Source organism: Sardina pilchardus, chromosome 11, assembly GCF_963854185.1.
Source record: "Sardina pilchardus chromosome 11, fSarPil1.1, whole genome shotgun sequence".
NCBI classification, from domain to species: Eukaryota; Metazoa; Chordata; class Actinopteri; order Clupeiformes; family Clupeidae; genus Sardina; species Sardina pilchardus.
The window spans coordinates 27,719,990-27,745,752 of NC_085004.1; the positions used below are offsets into that span (position 1 = coordinate 27,719,990).

At 44.4% G+C, this 25,763-nt stretch overlaps 1 protein-coding gene across 1 annotated transcript in view; it reads right to left on the reverse strand.

Annotated features, from left to right (window-relative positions):
- The window catches only part of slco3a1b (solute carrier organic anion transporter family member 3A1b), a 17,822-nt gene extending 444 nt beyond the window's left edge, over window positions 1–17,378 (reverse strand). The window contains exons 1-10 of the mRNA XM_062549861.1: window positions 16,996–17,378; window positions 15,258–15,717; window positions 10,219–10,317; window positions 9,034–9,294; window positions 8,260–8,424; window positions 6,984–7,182; window positions 6,202–6,337; window positions 5,687–5,859; window positions 4,833–4,897; window positions 1–4,204 (exon numbers count right to left, since the gene is read on the reverse strand). The exon at window positions 1–4,204 is cut by the window's left edge and continues 444 nt beyond it. Of these exons, the coding sequence (XP_062405845.1) occupies window positions 3,828–4,204; window positions 4,833–4,897; window positions 5,687–5,859; window positions 6,202–6,337; window positions 6,984–7,182; window positions 8,260–8,424; window positions 9,034–9,294; window positions 10,219–10,317; window positions 15,258–15,717; window positions 16,996–17,151 (2,091 nt within the window). The 5' untranslated portion in view covers window positions 17,152–17,378 and the 3' untranslated portion in view covers window positions 1–3,827. The remainder of the gene's footprint in view (window positions 4,205–4,832; window positions 4,898–5,686; window positions 5,860–6,201; window positions 6,338–6,983; window positions 7,183–8,259; window positions 8,425–9,033; window positions 9,295–10,218; window positions 10,318–15,257; window positions 15,718–16,995) is intronic.
- Between the last annotated feature and the right edge of the window lie 8,385 nt (window positions 17,379–25,763).

The following is a 25,763-nucleotide window of genomic DNA, read 5'->3' on the forward strand; positions in this document are numbered from 1 at the left end:
TCTCTGGATGGACGAGTGGCTTAACACACAAACACACTGTTGGTTTTTGGCTTTAAACGTGCTAAGGCCTGAAAGACAAGAGCAGGAACTCAACGGCACACTACACATTAAACACAAGGGCTTGACCACTTGTATAGGGTGTATCTATGCGTGTGTAAGTATGTCTGTGTCTTGTCAAGAAACAGAAGGGATAAGCAGACTAATACCATAATGCCTCATTGGTGTGTGTGTGTGTGTGTGTGTGTGTGTGTGTGTGTGTGTGTGTGTGTGTGTGTGTGTGTGTGTGTGTGTGTGTGTGTGTGTGTGTGTGTGTGTGTGTGTGTGTGTGTGTGTGTGTTTGTGTGTGTGTTTGAGCACAAGAAGCTGTAGAATGGTTGTGTGTGTGTTTTATAAATATGTAGAAGCAGTAATACAGTATGCTCTCTCTGTGTATGTTTGTGTGTGTGTGTGTGTTAAATGTGTAGAAGCAGTAAGACATTCTGCTTTGTGTGTGTGTGTGTGTGTGTGTGTGTGTGTGTGCGTATACGTTATGTTTCATGTAAGGGCTGTTTCACCCAGTAGGAGCAGCTCGGCTTTCCTGCAGGAGCGGCGAGCAAACACAGCAGCGCTTTAGATTGCACATGATCAACAATACAGGCACAGGATGGGAGTCCGGACCACACACACCCACACACACACACACACACACACACACACACACACACACACACACACACACACGCACACACACAAACACACTCATTAGTACGCTACTCCTACCAGACGAGAGTGGAATAGACGCTAACGCTCACCTGCAAAAAAAGCCACAGCTTCGCTATTTACTACATTCTAAATAGAATAGAATTATTAGCCATCACTATGTACAGTACTGATATCTGAGGGTATCACAAAAGTCTACATAACAATTAAATATATCATCTTATATATGTACACAAATCCAGCATTGTAAAAACCAGGTCCTCGTGAGGAGAACTTTCTAGAACACTTAAATGAAGTCACTTTGGCACTTTCATGGCATGGTAATATTTACACAGACAGCAAAGTACAAATTATGACATCAGTCCAATTAGTCAGGGGGCACACAGAAAGCCGCCTGTTGTCCCGTAGGCTGGATCCGAGTTGGCGCTGGCTAGCTCCAGCGGTGCTGGCCACATGTATTTAACTGCGTTCTACAGAAAAACTACTGGATTAGAAATAAAATATACCATTATATCTGATTTGGCAGCATTAACAAGCAAATTCAAGCAAGAACAGCATTTTCTTTTCAGGCAGGTAACCAAGCAAACATGCCTTCTCAGCCGCAAACTACTCCCCCCTAAACTCTGGCTCTGTGCCATGCTAAACCACCATTGAGTTCCACTCTAAAACCCATGTTCAGTACCCTTTAAAAAACAAACAAAACAGCCTCTGCGTCAGTATTACATCATACTAATCAACAGATCCACAATAAACTAACTAAGCATATGCTCAGTAGGCCTACAATATTATACCCCAATTCACTTCGATAAAAACAAAGCATCTTGCATACCAGACTCCAGCTGAGGACCATGTTAAACCCTTTCTCTGGGAACAGTCACATGCTCTCTTTGTGGGATTCAAGGTAAGTGAGGGAGGAAAATGACTAATCTGTCAACAACATCAGTCTCCAAACACAGGGTACCAGGATTGAACTCAAGAAGTAAGAGGGATGAAGGACGTTTCTCTTCATGTGAATATGGACAATGGAACAACAAAAGGAAGCTTAAACCCCCCTTGCAGGAATACTGTTCAGGTAGCTTGAGGCAAGACAACAGACCTTTACCACAAATGTCTCTACTAGGATTGTCTTGTCACTCCACTGTGTTATCAACTTTAAGATGCAGTCTGAAATTCAAATTAAAATGTTGCAGTAGGTTGTTCACATTTGTTTTCAACACCCCCTCCTATCATGCTCCTAAAGCACTATGTGATTGGCTGGGATTATTTTATTATCCAATCCACTATGTTTCCCATTTGAGCCAGGTCTGTGTGCAAACACTGGGGCTATTTTTTGTGAAAACACTAAACAGACAACTAGCCAGAATTTTACAAAACGTGTATGGGATAAGAATCACAGACTGCACCTTTACCCTACACAAACCCTCTGTATAATCTTAGCTCTAGGTAGAACCTGGCTGCCTACCCAGTTACAGGTTGTGGCTATCCGTCTAACTGTCTTGTGTGGCTTGTCTGTGCCTGCTGTCTTGAAGATTCTGGCCTTTACTCACCCTTTACTTTTTACGAGATTTGTATTAGAAGTAATTCTTGCCTTGTGGTACCTCCTGATTCTGCACATAAACTTGAACACTGGGTAGAAGACAAAGCACCGACAACATCTGGCTTTACAATGAGATTCGCCAGCTCTCCCGTGAATAATAACCGTTCACGATGGGGACTTGATTTACAAACAGATTTTAGAATAATATAATGCCTGGGATGCAACAGATTTCTTTCTACATAATACATATTTCTGTGTTACAGACCACAGATCAGCTGAGGAGTTTCAGCTCTTGGGATGCAGGCTGGGATTTGACCCTAAATCTCCACCGAGGGCACAACTCACCCTGAAACTACAGGGATCTCCTAAAACAATCTCCATCACATACTACATCAACGTAGGCAACTATTTCTGTCCCTCTACTGAACTACCATCATTTCACACAATCAAAAATGTACTGCATTGATTTACAAAGTAAATAAAAAACAAGCTTATTTCAGCATGAGTAAAAAGATCACAAATGACCTGGAAATCAGTAAATATGACTAATCAAAATTCATTTCAGAGCAGAATCTGTCAATAGTACAAACCCTGTGTACTGCTCCATCCTAATACTCAGAATTATATTAAAATACTCCTGACAATACTCCCAATAATACTCTCCGTATTCAAGTAAGTAAAGGGATAAGCTGTAACTCTCCAAAAACATTCATACACTCATGAAAAAATAATTTATACACAAATAAATAATTAACATTGTTTTGGAAAGATGCATACAAAGTTTTTTTTTTCTGTTCCTTTTTGGCCTAACAGACTTCTATTTCCTTGGCGAGATGACACCCCTCTAATGTTTTGGGAAAGAGGAGCAGAAAAGGAACTGTTACCCTTTCCAAACCGTGGGAAACTAAGACAGAGAGAATATAAAGGAGGATGAACTGGATACAATGTTTTTTTCCCACAGTGGGGCAATTTTGAAGCCTGAAGCCAATTTTTCAATGTTTCTGATGTTAGTCAATTGTGGTTTCAGATGCTTCTCTTTTCAAGGGAGAAACATCAATGTCATTACTTGAAATGAGTACTAAAATCAGCACGCTGAATTTGTAAGCACAGCCTGCTCTCTTCTGTCGCCGTGGATTAATGTTTTTTAGTGTATTCTAAGTGTACCATGGATTAATGCTATTTTAGTGTGTTCTAAGTGGCCAGTCACTCATTTCTGGTATTATTAGCCTTTTGTAGAAGCATCCAATCATCATTCTTTTCATGTCAGAAGCCTTGCTCTGCACGTTAAAGGGGGATGGGGGGTGGAGATGAAATAGAGTGAAGGGGAGAAAGGCCTCAAACATGGCGTCTCCTCTCTCTTTGTCTCCTGATCTCACCTGTCCTCTGCTCCTCTGCTCCTCTTTCCTCTTCTCTCCTGTGCTCATGTCACCTTCTCCTTTTCTAGCTCTCAACTCCCTGCACCTCCTCCATTCCTCACGGCTATTCTTCCTTCTTCCCATCTCCTCCCCGCCCAGTCTATCTCTCTCTCTCTCGTCTGCGTTTGTTTCCTTCTTCTCTTCTCCTTCTCTCTTCTCTTCGTCCTTTTCCTCTCTTAGATGACAGACTCCATGTTCTCGTTCCAGTCCTGGTCCTCCAAGTTGTAGATGAACTTGGTGCGGTTGACGGGGTTCTGCGTGATCTCCTTGCCCAGGTTGTCGAGCGTGACGTTGGAGGCGAACAGCTGGCTGGGCGTGAGGTAGCCCTCGTTGTTGCGGATGTAGCGGTCGTAGTGGCGGCGCAGGCAGAGCCAGGTGACGGTGTAGAGGACGAAGGCGCAGGACTTGAGCGCGATGGCGATGCTGACGTACAGGTGGCGGTAGGTGACGTTGTCGTAGAGCAGGCAGGCGCCACGCATGCCGCACGCGTGGCTCCACAGGAGGCAGGTGGAGTCGATCCCGATGCCAAAGATCAGAGGAGGAGGGATGAAACCTGGGGGGAGTAGAGGGGGAGTAGAGGGGGAGTAGAGGTGGAGTAGAGGGGGAGTAGAGGTGGAGTAGAGGGGGAGTAGAGGTGGAGTAGAGGTGGAGGTGAGGTGGAGTAGAGGTGGAGGTGAGGAGAGGTGGAGTAGAGGTGGAGGTGAGGTGGAGTAGAGGTGGAGGTGAGGTGGAGTAGAGGTGGAGTAGAGGTGGAGTAGAGGGGGAGTAGAGGTGGAGGTGAGGTGGAGTAGAGGTGGAGTAGAGGTGGAGTAGAGGTGGAGGTGAGGTGGAGGTGAGAAGGGATTAGAGGAGAAGAGAAGAGGTGTGGGGAAAGAGGGATGCGAAGATGAGAGGAGGAGGGAAAAAAAGAAGGAGAAAAAGAAGAGGGGAAACAGAGTGAGATGAGAGGACATTTCATGAGAAGGAAAAAAGTGGAACAAGTAGAAGAAGCGAGGAGAGAGGAGGAGCACAGAGAGGAGTGTGAAGAGAGGAGAGAAAAAGAAGAATGAACACAAGGAGGATAGAGGAGGGGAGAAGAAATAGCTCACTCTTCCCAACTGCATTTATCAATCTGCAACACAACAACATGTGATGTCATCGGACACACGGCACATAACAGAGATGCATATCAAATGACTTACCAAGTAGCCGTAGCAACAAGAACAGAACTCCAAGAGCGTAGGATTTCAGCTCCGGGCTCACAGTCCTAAGAGACAGGAGTAAATATAAACAAACCAGTTATGCCACTACAACGCAATAGTTACAAATTACAAACTGTATGAACAGTCACAGACTACATGTGAACAGCATCATACCTACATGCTACTTACAGCCATAGCTGTCCATGATAGAACTCACCCACACTGCCACCATCACACATATTCGCCTCACTGATGCACAGAGTCAGTAGTACCTGATGAAGTTGACTGATGGGCTTCATGGGGGACATCCATAGCAGTGACTGACAGTGATGGACATGGTGGATGTCAGGGACACTACCTGATGAGGAAGATGACGATGAAGAACTCCACTGATGGGCTGATAGCCATGATGGTGATCATACTTATCATGACTAATGGCAACGATTCTGATGATGATGGTAATGAGAATAAAAATGATAGGTGGGGAGCTGGATGATGTGTGAAAACATTAGTGACAGCAAATGACATGATAATGACTGTATATAGAGACAGTGGGGAGAGATGTTACTGATAGTAGACTTGAAGGCAGTGACTGTGATTATACTGATGAGAAAGATTATGATTACTGATGTGAGGTGTGACGATGACACTACTACTAATAATGATGACGATGTTCACTATAGTGATGAAGATAAAGATGATGATGACAACGTAAGTGACAATGATCATAATAAAGAAGAAGAGGAAGAGGAGGAAGATGATGACGACGATGACGATGACAATGAGGATGTTGATGATGACAATGACGATGGTGATGACGATGACGATGATGAAGATAATGATGATACTCATACCTGATGAGGATGATGACGGAGGGTGTCTGGGCCATGGCTCCAATCATGCTGCAGACACACACCACCGCCAGGAAGGTGAGGAATGCCCGCTGGCAGCCTGCACTCTGGCACTTCCCCGGCAGAGCCGTGCCCACACTGTTGCCCCGGGAGATGCACCTGCAACCCATCAGGTCCTGAGAGACAAACAGGGGAGATGCAGAGCGGTTACAGCCATCAGTGTGGGAGTGCAACTTGAATAATAATATACTGTATGTGGTGTATTACATTGTGTGTGTTTGAGATAGGGTGTGTGCATCTGTATCTGATTGTATTTGATTGTATTGTATATTGAGATAAGGTGAGTGTATTTGTATTTGAGTGTATTTGATTGTATCGTATACAATGTATCCGAGTACATTTGCTCATGTGTAATTCTCTGTGTTATGGATTGTGTGCTTGTGTATGTCTTGTTGTGTATTCTTGTTTTTGTGTGTGTGTGTGTGTGTGTGTGTGTGTGTGTGTGTGTTTGGGCTCACTGGTTTGGTGCAGCCGGCGAGGCATGCGGAGAGGTAGGTGACTCCGTTGGATCCGCACACTGGGCTGAGTGAGGTGGTGTAGCAGTCACAGCCGCTTATGCATGCAGCGTCAGCCTTCTGCCACGTACCCAGAGACCTACACACACACACACACACACACACACACACACACACACACACACACACACAAACACACACACACACGCGCACACATAGATGTTTTCCGCTTTATGAACATCCACTGAGACAAGACAACCAGCCACAACTGTGGATGGCAGTCACAGACCTAAAACCCTGCAGGCTCCTTCTAGGGCTCAACAGAAGGACTATGTGGCTGTGTGACCATGCATTGGACGCATAGCAGATTCCTCAAAATAAAAATCAGCACGGCACACCTCAAATTATTCATCCAAAAAACTTCAGATCAGAACACCACATGGCATGCATTTCTTCAAATACTTAAGTGCCTGACAGAGCAGGCACATCTAGGGCAGCACATCTCTATCGACCATGTTGCCATGACATCTCTCTGGCATCCCAACTTCCTCCCTTCTCTCCCTCCCTCCCTTTCATGTGGGCCTACTTTACGGCTTTGGATCTCAGGCCGCAGTCGGATGTCATCTTTCTAAGCCAAGATTCTGACGTTTTTTTCCACCCTAGATTGATCACTTCATTTGCCACCTCGAGTCACACGTCAAGCTCCCTTCGTCAGAGGGCACAGCCTGTACTCGCGAAACATTTGAGTTGGCAGCGGGACGAGGGGCCGGCGGGCGATGACTCACTCGTTTCCGTAGGCAACGGTGACCCCGGCGATGGGCCCCGTGTCACAGCCCAGAAAGAGGAAGGACACGTAGCAGGCGGTAGAGACCACGTTGACCATCATGGCCAGGCGGATGGCCCCCAGCGCCGACAGGTCTAGCCGCTTCACCAGCAGACCCCCGAGGAAGATGCCCAGGCACGCGCACGGGATGGCTGTCATGCCTGTGCCACAGACAAACAAACAAACAAACAAACAAACAAATAAATACAAATTAATCAAAAATACTTACAGCGACTCAGCAACTACAAGCAAAGACAGGATGAATAAAAATAACATTTCCAAAAGCAAAGTTCTCAAGCTCTCTGACAGGACAACGGCAAAGAAATAAATAAACACAGATAAAAGCAGCCTTGTTTCTGAAGCCCAGAACAGGTATTTGTTTTGATGCCTGCTCTGCAGGACCATGACAAGCCTGCACTAAAGAGCTGTCTACACAGACAACATCAGAGTCACTGTCACACCTGCAACAGGGACAAACAAACAACGGAAAAAAAACCAAACAAACATGCTTACTGAAGCTCAATATCCAGACGTACACACGAGACGGCTGCTTCAACACAAAGGTAAACTTGCTAGAGCACAACGGCCTGCCCCCATACATAAAGAAGCTGCCGTGGATGTGTCACAAATCATTCATAAACAAACACGAAACGCAAATGCATCTGATGAAGCTTGGGGCCCCAACAGTGGTGCTACTGTAAGGGCCTGAGATATATCTAACATGCATAAGATGCTCATCCACTGGAGTGCACTGCTGAGCTAGATAATGTGGGTCAAGTGCACATGTGTGTGTGAGAGAGAGGAAAAACAAGAGGAGTGTGTGCATGCAATATCTGGTTGTCTCAGTGGATGTTCATAAAGTGGAAAACATCTACAGTGTGTGTGTGTGTGTGTGTGTGTGTGTGTGTGTGTGTGTGTGTGTGTGTGTGTGTGTGTGTGTGTGTGTGTGTGTGTGTGTGTGTGTGTGTGTGTGTGTGTGTGTGTGTGTGTGTGTGTGTGTGTGTGTGTGTGTGTGTGTGTGTGTGTGTGTGTGTGCTGTTAGTGGTTCAGATGGTATCTGAGGAAACATAAAGATCTAGTTCTTCAAATGCTAGGAGAGGACATTAACCCCAACATCTGAAACCGTACGTGACTCCCTCCAAATGCATTATTGATAACAGGGACACATGCTTGGTGCACAATGTGCATAACCATCGTCTCTCAGAGAAGTCCCGCCCACAGAGCCCCTCACAGCTTACCCAGTAGCTGATTGGCTGACGAGGTTGTCAGGTTGAACTGCTGCTCCAGGTACTTCCCTAGAAAGGCAGCGAATCCCGCTACCACGGCGATCTCCATGCACGCAGCCAGAATCACACAGGTGAACACCGGGTTGGACAACAGGTGCTTTGTCACCTTGGGGATGACTGAAATAAGACAGAGAACGACTTGAGAGAACGATTAAGTTCTTGTTCATGGAAAATTAGTAAAGACCAAAGATCTGGTACTAGTTTAGGTGCAATCAGAAGATGTTAATAAATGTAATAATTGGTATATATCTGAGCTATGACGTGCTGCAAAGTCAGTCAGCTCACACTAACAGTGGATTATGGATTAATAATCATTAATGTGCAGAGTCGACTCTGTCTCCCTTGGCTGTATCACTCTTTGTAGGGCCAATTATCCTCCTAACCAGGTAAAGCATCTGTCTTTAGCGTAGCATTTGTTTTATAGCATGTCCCATGCTAGCTTGTCCATGATAGTCGTGGATCTGAGAGATACTGTACATATAGGAAGAGTTTTCTTCCTATATGTATCTCCAATTCTAGGGAGTTTTTCCTTGCCCCTGTTGCTTATGGGCTCTCTTTGAAGGTTTAACACTCTGTAAAGCACCATGAGACATGTGTAATGTTTTGGCGCTCTATGAATAAAATTGAATTGAATTGAATTGAATTGAATTGAATTGAATTGAATTGAATTGAATTGAATTGAATTGAATTGAATTGAATTGAATTGAATTGAATTGAATTGCTCACTTTGCAGGTGCTGGCAGCAGGTGAGGCCGCTGTTGAGGCTGTTGAGGTCGTGGGCGGCGTGCCCCTCGTACTCCTGCGCCAGCTCGGCGGGCAGCATGGCCTGCTGGCTCTCGCCGCCGCTGCCCTCCGGGCCCTCGATGAGCGACTGCGGGAAGCCGAACATGAAGAGCGAGGAGAGGAAGAGGAAGAAGCCGCAGAGGATGAAGCCGCCCCACCAGGCGCCGATCCAGCGCGGGTCGTCGGGCGTGATTTCCACCTCTCCTGCGCACAGGGAGCAAACCCACAGGTGAGTGGAGAGCGGATACCTGGGGCACAGGTGAGATAGGCCTGATGCTCTCCTATTCTATCATTCAGGTCCCTAGATTTCCGTAGAATTCCAGATTTCTCTTGGCTGAAAAAAGGGACACAGCCATAAAGCTAGTGGGAATTGAAACTCAAAAAAATCTTCCCACTTCCAACCAGGGTGTTCTTGGCAGAAGTGGGGCGTAGGAGTTTGTTGTATGGCAGAATTCTGATAACTGCTCAAACAAGTCTAAAAAATTGAGAATTATTTGTTTCAAACCCTACAGTCACTGTGTTGTACGTGTGCATAATTTCATAGTTCCTAAACTAATCAAGGATGTGGTTTAGTAATTCAATGATTTACTGGTATCTGTAATTGACTAACCTCTCATTTAAAAACTGAATTTTATGTTTACTTCCTGGTGGAGAACAAATGGCCTGTTGTATTTTTGAGTTACAACAATTATATTCGCAATCTAATCAAGCCCTGCTGGGTCATTACTGCTGTTTGAGCGGAATAAAACTGTAATTAAATTGTACAGGGTAGAGGGTGGAGCACCAACTCCTCACTGTGGGGTTCTGGGTGCAGTATCCCTGAGCACATGCTCTGCTGAAGTTATGCCCTGAATTTACCGTTAGTCAGCACTGCTCGGGAATTAATCCACTGACATAACAGTTGATACTACATCATGTTTCATTTGAAACTCAGACAGAACTCGTGAAAGTGATTTCTGTGTCATTGTCTGTGATTCATTCAGGCAGAGACTAAAGAGCTGTCTCTCTACAAACTGCTGAGTCACTCTCCATTCACTGTGCCTGCTGAGGTGACCTTTATTTGATAGTTCAGGTGTGGAGGGTTTCGTGATTAGCATAATCCCTGGCCGGCGCCCGGCGCCCACTCACTGGCATCTATGAAGACGGCGTCCACGTAGAACTTTGTACAGAAGGAGCCGAGGATGAACCCACACGCAGGGCCAAACACCAGCGTGGAGAACAGGATACCTGTAACAAACACACACACACACACACACACACACAGAGAACATACAAACACAGAACACACAAACATACACACACACACACACACACAGAGAACATACAAACACAGAACACACAAACATACACATACACACACACACACACACACACACACATACACATACACACACACACACACACACACACACACACACACACACAGGTATGAGGTACTGATACTCCAAGATAAAAATGACAGACTAAAACTAAAAAAACAGAGGTAAAATGATGGCATAATACTGAAATTACTGTAGGAATATTGTCAGATTTACCATACAGATATTTCATCCAAACATTCACATCATGTTGTCTGTAAAGGCCTTATGGTATGTCAAGTGCTTGATCTGCTCTATCTCAATCAAGTAATTCACAAGGTGAGCTACAAACGGCATGTAGTAGATACAGACAGAGGCAGAAGTATAATGTAACAGACTATTGGAGGTGTTATATATAATATCATTCTGAAATGAATGTTCAGCTTGAGGACCTTACAGTAAGAATTTAGAATTAGGTGATGGTGTGCATGTTTTCTATAGCCTGGAAATACTCATATGACCTTTTGGCAATTTGGAATTTGCTCTGTAGGTCTGTCAATGTCAAGAGGCCATTGAAGCCAATTTCCAATGTACCAGAGTAAGACACGGGCACGCAAATTCAATTGCTAATTTGGCATGGACGTGTATTTCTTTGGAATTGAGTAAACAACTGCATTTAAAACCTTTGTTTACAAGATTGCTACATGTATGAAACGATTTAGAAAGAGTTTCATGTACCAAGTTTAATTTCACTGCTAACCTTTTCCAGAATCCAGACCCACTCCCAACTGTACAATTGTGAAGGTCTGGGTGTTCCAAGGCTGTGTTTTCTAATCAGTGATAAATGAATGATGTGTGCATGCGGGTGTGTTGCCCTCCAAACCTGGTTTAAATAATATGCCAGTCTTGCATTCTCTCTCTCTCTGACTCTTTCTTGGTCGTTTTAAGCACAAACGGTGACTTTGTCCTGCAGTGTACATGTTATACATGATGAGTGTATACATGAGTATGTGTGTGTGTGTGTGTGTGTGTGTGTGGGTGTGTGGTGTGTGTGTGCGTGTGTGTGTGTGTGTGTGTGTGTGCGTGCGTGCATGTGTGTGCGTATGTATGCGCACGCGTGTGTGTGTGTGTGTGTGTGTGTGTGAAGGAATGGGGAGCATTTAATAAAGGTTCCTGTCCAGTCCAAGGACACAGCAGGAAATACAAGAGCTTTATGTGTAGGACACAAACTGGTGCACTGTTGGATGGAAATCAAGTCCCTTAGGTCTATAATTAATAACATTCATTTTTCAAAAGAGCACCAATAGAGTAGCATCAGCACTGGGATGAATATATTCATGGTTAAGTACATTGGATCATATGATTTTTAAAAGGCAGACAAATGATTCGTGCTATATCTTGCATTTACAGGCTAAAATTGCAGAGAACTAGATGCTCTAAGGAGAGTTCAACAAACAAGCCTACATTTCTCTCTCTCCTCTCCTCTCTCGCTGTAATCGAATAGGCTATGATGCAGGAAGGACATAGTGATACAATTAAGATCTCCTACAAAATAACAGCCAGACACTCTTAAACATCCTGTTCATTCGTCTCTTTAGTCAGGCATCTGAGGTCAAAAACGTTCTCTCGCAGCAAAATGGTCCTTATTTGAACTGTGAATTTACACTCTAGGTACACACACACACACACACACACACACACACACACACACACACACACACACACACACACACACACACACACACACACACACACACACCAATGCATGAAGCATTAGTCTCAGATCTCATTATCCTAATATTACCCAATATTGAAATGATAGCCCACAGCAGATAAACGTATTGCAATATGAGAGCACAATCCTCAATCAGCACCGTCACTACAAGCCAAGCCACATAAAATCACTTCAACACAAATGTTGACCCCTTCAGTCATTTTGTAAATCCCCCCAAAAATCAGAGCTAACTAGAGGAACACTGCAGAGCACTGGGCTGCAGGTGCAAATGACGCACGCCCTATTGTGCACCGTTAGTGGAAGTGAAAGTAAATGTGTGGTTCTGCCAAGTGATTCCTATCCACTCCAAAATATTTCATGAATCTTTCAAAAGTTTCATGAAAATTGGATTGGTATCTAACATAATCCCTGATTACAGATAGACAGACAAATGAACCACGCTGTAAATATACTGTGGCATCATTGGTGGAGGTAATCAAACATAACCGAGAGAATCAATCTCAGTGTAAAGTCTAACCATGTCTAAAGCATACTATATTGAAATTTGAAATCAATTATATCTTAGTATGTTGTAAATGTGTCTATGTGATCGCCACTTTTCTGAAATTTGATTTTGTTTGAGGGTGCAACCTTAACCTTGCCTGAAAACCTCAACCTACTCAAGTCCTCATTTTCGGAATTTATTTCCTATAAAAACCTGCATGATTTTGTGTGAATATTTCATCCACAAAAAAATGGTAACAGTAAAAAGGTAACAGTAACTTTCAACTGTAACTGCTCATATCAACCACATGTATATGGCTTACCCACACACACACACACACACACACACACACACACAGCGTTAACCTGTACAAATGTATAACGGCTGGAGGCATATAGGAGCCCCATCCCAGGCTGAGCCTGAGCAGTGGTGCTGCAGGTCCTTGGCTAAAGTGATGAGTGGACACAACTGTGACTGCTGCTGCTGCCGCTGCCGCTGCTGCTGCTGCTGATGGAAGCTGGCCCCCCTCCTGATTTATGATGAGGTTGTTTAGGATGAACGAGAGGTCACTCGCCTTTGAGTAGACCCGCGCATACACCAATACACACCCACGCAAACACCGATCCCACACACACACACACGCGCGCGTGCAGACACACACACACACTCACTCACACACACACACACACACACACACACACACATACACGCAGAGCTAAACCAACATGACCACACGCAAACCACACACTGTACCAAATCACAGAGCGCGCTCATATGAATGCTATGTGTGTGTGTGTGTGTGTGTGTGTGTGTGTGTCTGTGTGTGAGCGTGTGTGTGCGGGCTGCAGTGAGTGTGGTCTGACGGTGGAGTCTGCTGAGAGTATGGCTCTGGACGTGTGTGATGAGATTGGAGGAGAACGGGAGATAATGGTGTCGCCGCGGCAACCAGGCTTCGACATCCAGGAAGCTCAGCACAGATCTTATCACATCCCTTTCTATCACACTCATGTAGGCACACACACGCAATGCACACAGACGCACACACACGCATGCACACACACGCACACACATTCACACACTTACCCACACGTACCTCACACACTGACACAAAAAGACCCCCCCCCCACACACACACACACACAGTTCTGTCTCATCCTTCCGTCTGTCCCACATTTACACACACACACACACACACTCTTTCCCCTACATATATATCCGTCCTTCTCTCCAGCCTTTCCCCCTGGTCCTTCAGTGAGCACAGCCATCAAGAAGTTGACATTTCTAGAGAGGGAAACCCGCCCAGCCTGAAGACATACATTCACATGGACCCTACACACTCTCTCTCTCTCTCCTCACGTGCCTTTAGAGGAATGTCCACACACACGCAGAAACCCACATGCATGCATGCACTTAATCAGTTTCAGGATTGGTGGCTATATCAATTTGTATTTAAATGTACTGGGATTTTCCTCCCTGTTCAACTTGTTTAAAGTCAAAGCTGAACATGCCAATTTCCATAATAAGAATGAGACTATAGACTATAGAGACTATAGACTAAAATCTTAAGTCCAAATTGATATGGTGCTGAAAAACATAATAGTTTGCTACAGAAATCAGTTACTGTGTGTTTGTCTCCTTCATAAAGATGTGCATTTTGCCTGGGAACTCAGAGTATGTGCCTGTCTGCCATCTTTATAACAGCAAGGGTTTTTGCAGAAGTTAACAACTGCTTACTGTCAGGACACAGCACACATTGTACAAAACTTCCTTCCCTACCCTCGCTCACTCTCTCTCTCACTCACACACACACACACACACACACACACACATACACATATGCGTGCACACACACACACACACACACACACACACACACACACACACACACACACACACACACACACACACACACACACACACACACACACACACACACACACACACACACACACACACACACACACACACAGTGCTTTTCAGTCCTCCTTTCTCCTGACTTTCCCCCAGGCCAACATGGATGCGCAGTCCTACTGACCCATCAGTACTCACAGAGTCCTCACAGAGCAATAAAAATACCTGCACTCCTGCAGCCAAACAATGCATCCCTGCAACTCCTCTATCTATCTATCTATCTATCTATCTATCTTTTCTTTCTTTTAATTTCTCCTTTTCCATTTTCTCTGTCCTGATGTTCACCTTCTTCCTTGGTTCTCAGTCTGTCTATCTCTCTCCTCTTCTACCCCCTTGTCATTTTACAGGTCTCTTCCTTTCCCCTTCTCTCTCTCTCTCTCTCTCTCTCTCTCTCTCTCTCTCTCTCTCTCTCTCTCTCTCTCTCTCTCTCTCTCTTTAGTCAGGGTGGATTAAAATGGCACCAATGCCCAGGGGGGATAGCCAAGCAGCCAGACCACATCAGCATCATCAATGTGCGCACACACACATACACACAAACACACACACACACACATATACACACGCTGTGCATAAACACATGTAATGTGTATATGCAAACCTATAATATATCTTGTTTTCTTTTTTGACACATTCGTTTTGTCACATTGGTGTACAAGAAGGTTTATCATATTATCACACACACACACACACACACGCAAACACACACACACACACACACACACACACGCATAATGTGTACCTATGTACAAAGACGAGTCCTCTCTCCTGACATGGTCATCGATGTAGGACACCCCAAGGGGCTGGACCGGCGTGGCCCCGATGCCCAGCAGCACCTGGGCCCCGATCAGCAGCAGGTACATCATGTTGGTGTTGGCCCTGTTGCCGCACAGGTAGCCCGGGTCCGTGGCCCCCGGCCGGGAGCTGTTGGCGCACACGTCCCTGCCCTCGCCGGCGGGTCGGAAGTCCCCGGTCTCGGGCTTGTACTGGTGCGTCAGGAACTCGGGGAGCGCCGAGAGCAGCGAGCCCAGCGCCATGACGATGCCGCCGCAGCCGATGAGGCGGGGCCGGTGGGCGCGCGCCCCAAAGTAGCTGACGAAGAGGATGAGGGCCAGGTTGCCCACCTCGAAGCTGCTGGCGATCACGCCCACGTCCGCACTCTGCAGGTTAAAGCGGCGCTCCAGGGTGGTCAGCACACTCACCTGAGACCACCAGAGATGAAAGGGGAGGGGGGGGTGGGGGGGTCGAGAGAGAGAAACAGCAACAGAGGGAGATGGAGAGAAAAAAGAGAGAGATGCAGAGGAATGAAAAGGTAAAATAGACAGACAGGAGAGGAAAAGATGGCAGGAGAGAATAGGGAGGGATAAAGAGAGGAGGATGTGAAAGAGAAATGGAATGAGAAAGGTGAGTGGTGTGAGGGAGGAGTTCACGGGTAGAATGAAGAAGGGAAAAAACAGGGAGAAATAGGAGAGAGAGAGAAATGAAAACAGTTGAGAACAGTCTGACAGACAAATTCCCCCTCAATATGTGATGCCCTTTTGCTGGCTACATTCACTATTCATGTGTTTTCCCCAATTCAGTCTTATCTCTATTATCTATTTTCATTACTGTCATATTGTTTTGAATATTGTATCCATTACAGACTCTTAGCCAGGTTGTTTGAAAAGGCATGATACTGTGTCGGACTGATAAATGATTCATCTTGTTTCATCTTTTGCTAGACTAGAGGCCTCCTTTCATTGTCCACCGCTGCTAATTCTCCTTGGAGAACGATGTGAGCTTGGGCCTGAATCGTCATCTTTAATGGTTACTTTTCCTCAGCAACTGGGCTGATTTGGATAACCATACATACGGTAAAGAAATCAGGGCATGCATCGTTTTCAGATTCTGAAAATATATGTTTAGAGTCGGCAACAGATATGAGGTTATAGTCAAAGCAACAAGCACCGACCACCGCAGCCGACAACACTCGCCGGAGGCGACGAAGGAACCGTGAGAGAAATTAGAGCCGGAGACGTGTGTCTAGCTGTGCTGCTAAGCAAACAAACGCTCTCGTGATATTCCGGTTCATTTGCCTTATGTGTAACGGTCCTAAACACTGGGTTCAGAGCAGAGCAACCAAGGACACAAAACAACAAGCGAGCGCCGAGTCTCTGTGCGTCAGGTGCAGGACAGGTCTACGGTAAACGCACGAGCCAGTGTGTGTATGATGATGTAACTGCAAATGCTGCCCTCATGTGAAGCATGTTATTGGCCGATCAAAGGGATCTGAAAAGTCAAGGTGAACCTTGCAGCCCCTGGAGACAATGGCCTCAGAATCGATTTACAGAATTAAAATAATGTATGGTACCACAAATGTATTATCCTAGCTGAAGCCACGTGAGTCTAAAGTAACATTTACCATTTCTGGCCAACAACAAACGTAATTGAAGATCTCACTCTGGGTCAGACTGGTAAGCTACCTCATGACCGTAACTCACCAGATATGCACCGACGGTACCCTGGGCCAGCATCAGCGCACATTCTGACACCAGGAAGATTTTGATGTTGGAGAAACATGACGTCTTTTTCTGACACTCGTCTGTCTCGATGTCTCCCGGGGACTCTTCGGCGCACATCGGGCTTTTCACCTGCATCCTGAGACAGCGGTAGCCTACTCTCGCCGGCTGCGGTTTGCAGCAGGAGACGGGATCAGTCCGGCCGGAAGGTGATCATTGAGATCTGAGAGCTAGGTTACAACACAAACCAAACGCAACGCGTATACAGCAACATGGATCAACCATCCGCAGGTGTTTATATTAATCTCCGTAGCGTCCAAACAACCAATGCGACATCCAATAAAGGCAAGCGTGAATAACGAGCGTTCAGAGGGTTTATTCGAGGTGATGCATCCGGCAGCCTCGCCAGCCTCTAATATTAGCAGGCTCAGCTACGCATTTAAGGCAGAAAAATGGTAGATCCAAGGAGAAGCGCCAACAGAGGACGTGGATGTATCTGACCATCAGCATCAGTGACACTGACATTTCAAAAGACTCCCGCAGCGGTGCATTTTATCCGTCGATATGGATCCTTCAGCGCGCATAAAAATAATCCGACAATTCTAATCGAGATATCAGCCGCGCTGTCCGTACAGTACGTGGGCACCGGGAACCGTAGCGACGCGGACCTTACTACCGAGTCGCGCAGCCTGCACCAAATACTGACCCCCCCTCTCCCTCAACACCTCCCCCTCCCTATCCACAGGTTAAGACGAGACAGGAAGATGCTATTACAGTAAAGCGCAAATATGTAGGCCTAGTCTATGTGAACAGATAGATAGATAGATAGATAGATAAAACACTGCAATATTCTAATAATTGTAAAATAAGCAATGACAGATGTCTGATGGAAAGAAGACCAAAATAAAACACAGAAATGTTTGTACATAGGGCTATATAACGGTACATAAATACATGCACACACACACACACACACACACACACACACACACACACACACACACACACACACACACACACTAGGCTACATAGCCTATATACATAGAGCCTCTCTAGGCTATACAAACACTGGACAAACACAGTCAAAGGAGGACAGAAAATAGATGACCACTTCAAAGAACAATACATCTGTCGTTGACAGGTGTACGCACAAATCCCATTTCTGCATGTGTGTAGGCTATACACTCTCTCTCTCTCTCTCTCTCTCTCTCTCTCTCTCTCTCTCTCTCTATCTCTCTCTCTCACACACACACACACACACACACACACACACACACACACACATTCCTGGGGTCAAGCTGAATGCTGGGCCACTGGGACCGACTGTTATTTTGGGAAGCGTGTCACCGGGACTGGCCTAAAATAACTCGTCGCTCTGCAAACATGAGAGGCACGCCAGTGCCACTGGTCCTCAGTCAGCCGAAGGCCACCGCAGGCAGCAGGCAACTGACATGATTTAACACTGCCTCCGAGGTGCCGCGTTTAAACATCATTAAAACATCAGACCCCGCTGCTGCAAGCCGCATGCAGGGCTCACGTTAAAACATTGTTGTCATGTAAATATAAGCGTTTTCAAATGCAGATCTTCCTATAATCCAAGATTATTCTGCAAGAAGTGGGTTATTAATTAGAGGGTCTATTTGTAAATGATTTGATTTTTTTTTTTTTTAATATATATATATATATATTGTTTTGATGAATCCCAACCAGGAAGAATACAGAGATTGTAACGGACCACATCAAAGGGTCCGAAAACAAACACAAAGCATTTCACAAAACACATGCTCAGGATGCCTGATGTAAGGCATCTGATCTGTGATATCATACTGTGTGATGTGACAAGCGACTGATGTTATTTGCCCCGTTCATGCTGCTTTGACATTCATCAACCTGCTCACAGTATACAAATGATGCACATTTCACAAGTATGTGGGCTGTGCCAAGACTAACAGCCCTGTGACTTTGAAATGAGGCTGTACCACGAAATGTAACATTTAACATTCACACTCTTTAGGATGCATCTTTCAAAGCTAATCATGATTAACATCTCCCATAAAGGACCACACTGTAGTTTCATGTGTATAATCAAAGGGTTTTTTTTTGTATTCATGAGTTTATTTATTCTATATGGGTAATTTTAAGGGGAACTTGATAACCTGGATACCAGGAAAGCAAGAAGTCCTTAGATGAAGGGACCTTTTCTGAGATATCTCACACTTTAGTGGACAAAGCTCTCCTTTATTAAAAAAAAAAAAAAAAAAAAGAATCTGCGTGATTTCTGATTTCCGTTGTTCCTGCTCATCTTGTGTAGAGCAAGTAAGCATTTATTACATGGAACTGAGTACTGTTGTTTCCTCTCCGTATTTAAAAAAAAAAAAAAAAAAACTTGTTTAGAAATATGGCTCAAGTTTGCAGGGGTGAGTGAGTTCAGAGGAGCTCTCTTTCTGGTGGTTCACCTCTGCTGAAAACACAAAGGTGTTCAGTGCTTGAGAACACATACAAAGAGGTCTGTAATCTCAGGGCTGGCTCTCTCTCTCTCTCTCTCTCTCTCTCTCTGTGTGTGTGTGTGTGTGTGTGTGTGTGTGTGTGTGTGTAATAGAGCGAGGGTGTGTGTGTCTGTGTGAGTGTAAAGGATTTTTGGATGAACAATATATCAGACAGTGCAAGTGTGTGTGTGTGTGGTCAGCAGAATCACAGCACGTAACTCACACCCTGAGACAGCAGGAGAGATTTAAACTGCAAACACGAAAGCCAAACGCACGCACGCGCGCGCACACACACACACACACACACACACACACACACACACACACACACACACACACACATGCTATTACTCTCTGTTCTCCCTCTCTTAAACACACACATAATTACACACATCCTCTCTCTCTCTCTCTCTCTCACACACACACACACACACACACAAAACACAACACAGTAGGAGACCCCTTGTGGCCTACCATCTGTCTTCTCGTTCTCCAGGCTGCAACAGCATTTCTCTCATTTACACACATCTAGAAATTATAACCACACATATAAAGTACATGGCTATAAAGCACAACACTTATAAGCGTATTTCACAATTTTATCTATATTTCCCCAGACAAGATCTCAAAAAGGTCTACTTTGGCGCATTACAAGAAGACTTCGTCTAATATTCACCTGACACAGCACTACATCAGCAAGGACAAGGTCAAGCATTCAGTTCCCCGGGATACAGCTAACACATGCACACAGATACAATCAGCTTCCTCGGTACAGTGTAAGGGATTCTGGTCAATGGCTTTTTAAATTGGAAAATGAAAGACATGAATAAGATGGGTGAAATTACTGTAAGCCAGTCCATTACTCTCATAAAGGCTTTTTGTTTTAAAAAAAGGTCATATACTGAAGAAAAACAAGCATTATATACAATACATTGCATTACATTACATTTGTCTGACGCTTTTAAACCAAAGCGATTTACAACATGGTAAAAACATTTAAGCTTTTGAGAGCAATTCTAACAACAAATTAAAAAACACAATAAGTGCATCAATGAGTGTAATAAGTGCATCAATGAGTGCAATTGTACATATTCACAAACCACAACCTCTTATAGTAAGTCATGTTGTCAAAGTTATCGTTGTGCTTCCAATGAGACATCAAAGCAAAGACATTTCATTCTGAGATTTTCTGTGTCATTGCCCTTCAGTGCACGACTGACGAATGGCTTTGCGAGGGTCTTCTGGGTGGTCCAGAGAGAGCAGGACCAGTGTCTTGTGTAAATGGAGCAGTAGTCAAATGGACATGGAAACTGCTGATTGCCTTCCTTCCCACCGTGCTGTGGTACAGATCAAGCTTTTTTTCGTATATGGCTACAGCTTCTTTTGTACTCCAGTCCAATGGCTTATAGATCCAACATGCTTCTGAAGTGCCTATATAGTCTTTAAGGAATAGGACTGGGAGAGTATGCATGTATTTGACATACATACTGTTTTTTTTACTGCTGGTTGCCTTCCTTCCCACAGTGCTGTGGTACAGATCGAGTTTTTTTCATATAGGCTACAGCTTCTTTTGTACTCCAGTTCAGTGGCTTATATCTCTGAAGTACCTATATAGTCTATATAGGACTGGGTATGTAGTGGGAGAGTATAGGCCTATGCATGCATTTGGCATCCACACTGTTTTTTACTGGGCTGGTAGTACAAAATACTGTCAATCTGGATTTTAGTTTTACTTGAAATAAATCTGGATGCAATTACAGTCTTTGGCCAGTAGACGGAAACAAAGCTCTTCCATATGAGAGTAACTCACTCACTACAAGCAAAAAGAATGGATGTCGTTTCTCCTCAATTTGTAAGCTAATTTTACACCCGCTTGTGTACACAGTGACTACCATTCTGGCAGAGCCATGGCTGGGACCCAGGGGGGGGGGGGGGGGGGGTGTGGGAGTGTGTGCTGGGTGAGAGTAGCAGTCACCACACCGTGTTCAGAGCCCAGTCCAGCGAGAGGTCTTTATTGACAGTTCATCATGGGAGGATCATGTCAGAATGTTAGAATTACAGTATGTTATGTTTTTATAATGCCCTAGAGCTGGCAAATTCGGTGCTTTACATATTGCAAAAATCATATTGCTTGACAAAAATATTGGACGTAAAGGATTATTACGGGTTCACAAAATCCATGTGTGTTCTTTGCTTCATTCCCCTTTGGAGCACTTTCATCGTTGTAGACAAAGAGGATTCCTAATTATTTAACACATAGTGTAATGTTGGATGGCTGCGTGATCTGGAATCCAGTCACTCGTTGAGGACCCACAACGTTGTGACTCTATGGGGGCAACAAACACATACTGTAGTGATGCCATTTTCTTCAACATTCAGATGAGACCTTGAGGTGATGCCATTACATCATTTGTCCTGCAGAGGGAGATAGAAGCTAATATTTGCCTGAAGGGCACAGTTTGAAAACATTTGGTGAAATCATGACTTAAAATAACATGCTCATTCTGGCTTTTCATTATTAGTAGTCCCTGACCCTGGAGACTGATGACCCAGCCCTGACTCACCTGCCCCAAAACACCAAACATCAGCCCTGCCCAGCCAGAGAGGAGTCTGGGAAATGTTCAGAGTTTGTGCAGGGCTCTAACCTTTTCGGTAAGAAAAGGTTTTATCTGCTTTTCCTGTGGCATCTGAACTGGAGTGAACTTGACCTTTAAAATAATTGTTTGGTAGCTTTAGGATTGAGGATTTCCTGTATTTTCACACATGTTGTCCCTGTAACCTCCTCTCTCTCTCTCTCTCTCTCTCTCTCTCTCTCTCTCTCTCTCTCTCTCTCTCTCTCTCTCTACACACACAGACATATATATTTGGGTCAGTGTCCTTCACTGTCTTTCACATTCACATCAACAACAGCAACAAAAAAAAATGCAATTTCCTCCTTGAATGATGCAAGACTAAAATAGTCACCCTCTTACATTAAACTTAAATGCATTCACATCCACTGGGGTGATTGTGTAGAGTAATTCTGGTGATGTGTAACTAAATTGTGTAGCTGTACTGTGTTTCCATCAATGCATTATGTTGTAGTGCATGAACATTTGTGTGTCTGGATGGATTAAAAGAGTGTATGTGTGTGTGTGTGTGTGTGTGTGTGTGTGAGAGAGAGAGAGAGAGAGAGAGACAGAGAGAGAGAGAGAAAGAAAGAAAGGGGAGGTTGGAGGGACAGCATGTGTGACAATGAGAGAGAGAGTTGGAGACTCATTGCTATCTGTGAATGTGCCAAATCTGCACAAGTTGAAGTGTTGAATATCTCAGTGAAGAGTGTGTTTTTGAGTGGAGTCTGATCTCCACACAGATTTGTGTGTGTGTTGTGGGTCAAGCATGTGTAATTGCTTCTGTGTGTGTGTTTGTGTGTGTTGGCTGAGTGATTCATCAAAGCAAAACTCATATCACCTCATTCAGCATTTTAGCCAGTGGGTCTTATCTAAGTCCAAAAATAAACCAATTTTTCTAATTTCTATGATTAAAGTAATCTCTACACTTGGTTTCAGCAATTTGCTGTAATTGGGAAATCCAACTTAAACCATTTTGCAATCATGAAAGGGTAGCGCTAAGGTTGTGGACATCAATTTCTAGCATTTCTATTTATTGATTAAATGTACATACATGAGGAATAACATTCAAGCTATCTTGCATAGGCAGGCGTAGGTAACAACTTATACAAGAACCTTAAATGTCATGTTTTGTGTTTACGTGTGTGTGTGTGTGTGTGTGTGTGTGTGTGTGTGTCAGAGAGAAAGAGAGAGTGAGTGTGTGTGTGTGTGCGCACGCGTGTGTGTGTGTGTGTGTGTGTGTGTGAGTGAGTGAGAGAGAGAGAGAGAGTGCATGTGTGTGTGTGTGTGTGTGTGTGTGTGTGTGTGAAACACACATTTTAAACAAACTTTCATTAGTTCATTCAAATGGGTTTTCAATTCAGCATGTTCATAACAAGCATGTTTGGCTTGGTAACTGTCCATGGTCCTGAAATGCATCGAGGAGCTTGTTTACTCAGTGTACATGTTTAGCCCGGTGGGAAAACAATGGTGACAGCCAAAATCCTATAGGACAATAACAGGGTGAATGTGGCCTCGCGAGGTGAGGTCTAAAAGCAGTGTGTGTGTGTGTGTGTGTGTGAAAGCTGTCAGCCATGCTCATCCTCCCTCTAGGCTCCTCTCAGATGCTGTGATGAAAATAACACATTTGCTCACAACATGAAGAATTAAGGGAAACCTTTCAAACCATGAGGATAGGATGATCAGAAAATTAAATATGCTTGACCAGTCAAATTCCTAATGAACACAGTGCTCACAGGAACAGTGTAGTAGTTTATACAATTCCATGTTTCGTTACAAACCTTATGGGATGGGAGAAATACGGATTTCAATGAAACCCATGAATAGGACTTCCTGCTTTCAATGATGTAAAATGATGATTTTTACATCATTGAAAGCAGGAAGTCCAACATTGAAATCCGTATTTCTCCCATCTCAAGGCAAACTGAGGGAATGATGCACGACCATTCAAAAACATGACTGGTTTTCTAAAGATACAAAGCTTAATGCTAATCGGTGAAGTGTCCCTTTAAAAAGCCAATCGGGATATTTTGCCATTCTACTTCAGGCCTGATTCATGGGTGAACAGTGAACACAAGTACATGTTACCCTCACTGTTCAACCAAATCAAGGATATGCAACTGGACACATAGGTCATGTGGTGTATCAAAATATATCACTTACTATTACTTGATGGGCTTCACAGACCTTCACCAAGGCCAAATGCCTTATTAACAAAAATCACACTATGCTAATGAAAGACAAAAGCTATTTGTGCATCTGTCCTGTGATTTGGTCCAATATTTAACCGATTCTTCTGAGACCTCTGCCACACCTTTCCACTAAGTTACATGAAAATTGAGCCAATAGGTTTCTCTGTAATCCTGTAAACAGCCTCCTTTGCAAGGTCATAATGACAATGCAGTATATCACATACAATTATAACGACTGTATTTACAGCAACGCCATTTCAAAATGTGAAAAGCAGATTCAAGTTTTAGGGTCACACAAGGACTTTGGGGCCCTGGGGCCAGAATATGTCATTCAGTGGCAGCTAATAATGTTAGGGCAAAGCACATCGAACTGCAGCACTTTCAGGGCATAATGGACAAAAATGTACACTTTGTTCACTTCCAGAAATCAAGTGTGAGTACTAGCAAACCTCAGCGGCAAGTGTTATTTGTGTCTTTGTGTGTGTGTGTGTGTGTGTGTGTGTGTGTGTGTGTGTGTGTGTGTGTGTGTGTGTGTGTGTGTGTGTGTGTGTGTGTGTGTGTGTGTGTGCGTGCGTGCGTGTGTGTGAACTCCATAACCTGATGGGAGTGGAGGTGAATATGTAGTCTTTGGGCTCATCTGATAAAGGTGACACAGCAGCAGGCAGCAGCAGCAGCAGCTGGATTCCTGCATCTGCCCCTCTTTTTTAATCTGTGCCATAAACTGACACCAGGTGCTGCAAAAACACTGGCTCCTTCTCAGCCATTCTTTCTTTTACACGTGTGCATGTGTCAATGAAAACGTTTTGTTTGTTTCAGTTTGATGAGCTCGGTAAGGTGTTGACTGAGACAGAATGACGTAGGCCTGTTTACAAATGTAAGGAATTGGATGGAGTGATTGGTTATGCAAAGGGCATTGATCTGGTCAAAATGACCCTTCCTTCACACACAGACACACACACACACACACACACACACACACACACACACACAAACACATGCACACACAGACGGAGAGAAACTAATACTGTAGGGACATGTTGTCACGGAGATGCAGTGCAAGGTTGACCAGTGAGTCCCAGATCAGATTGTCCTTTACTTTTTGCTGACCATTCATGACAGTTACACATATACACAAGCACATACAGTGCATAAACAACATTTAATCAATTTAAAGGCTACACACAGTCATAAGCACACTTTCTTGCTAGTGTTATACAACCTTTATCCCCATAAAACTCCAAACATTGGTCTATTCTGTCCACACACACATACACACACACACACACACACACACACGTGCGCGCGTTGGTCAGTCATATGCGCGTCATCATGATGGCATACTGAAAGGTTTATAGACCCTATCGTGTGAGACAAGCTTTATTTTCAGAGCGGAGGCGCAGAGGAGATTTTGACTCCAATAGTTCCGATGGCCAGACAACTCGGGTATGTCACTGGACATTATT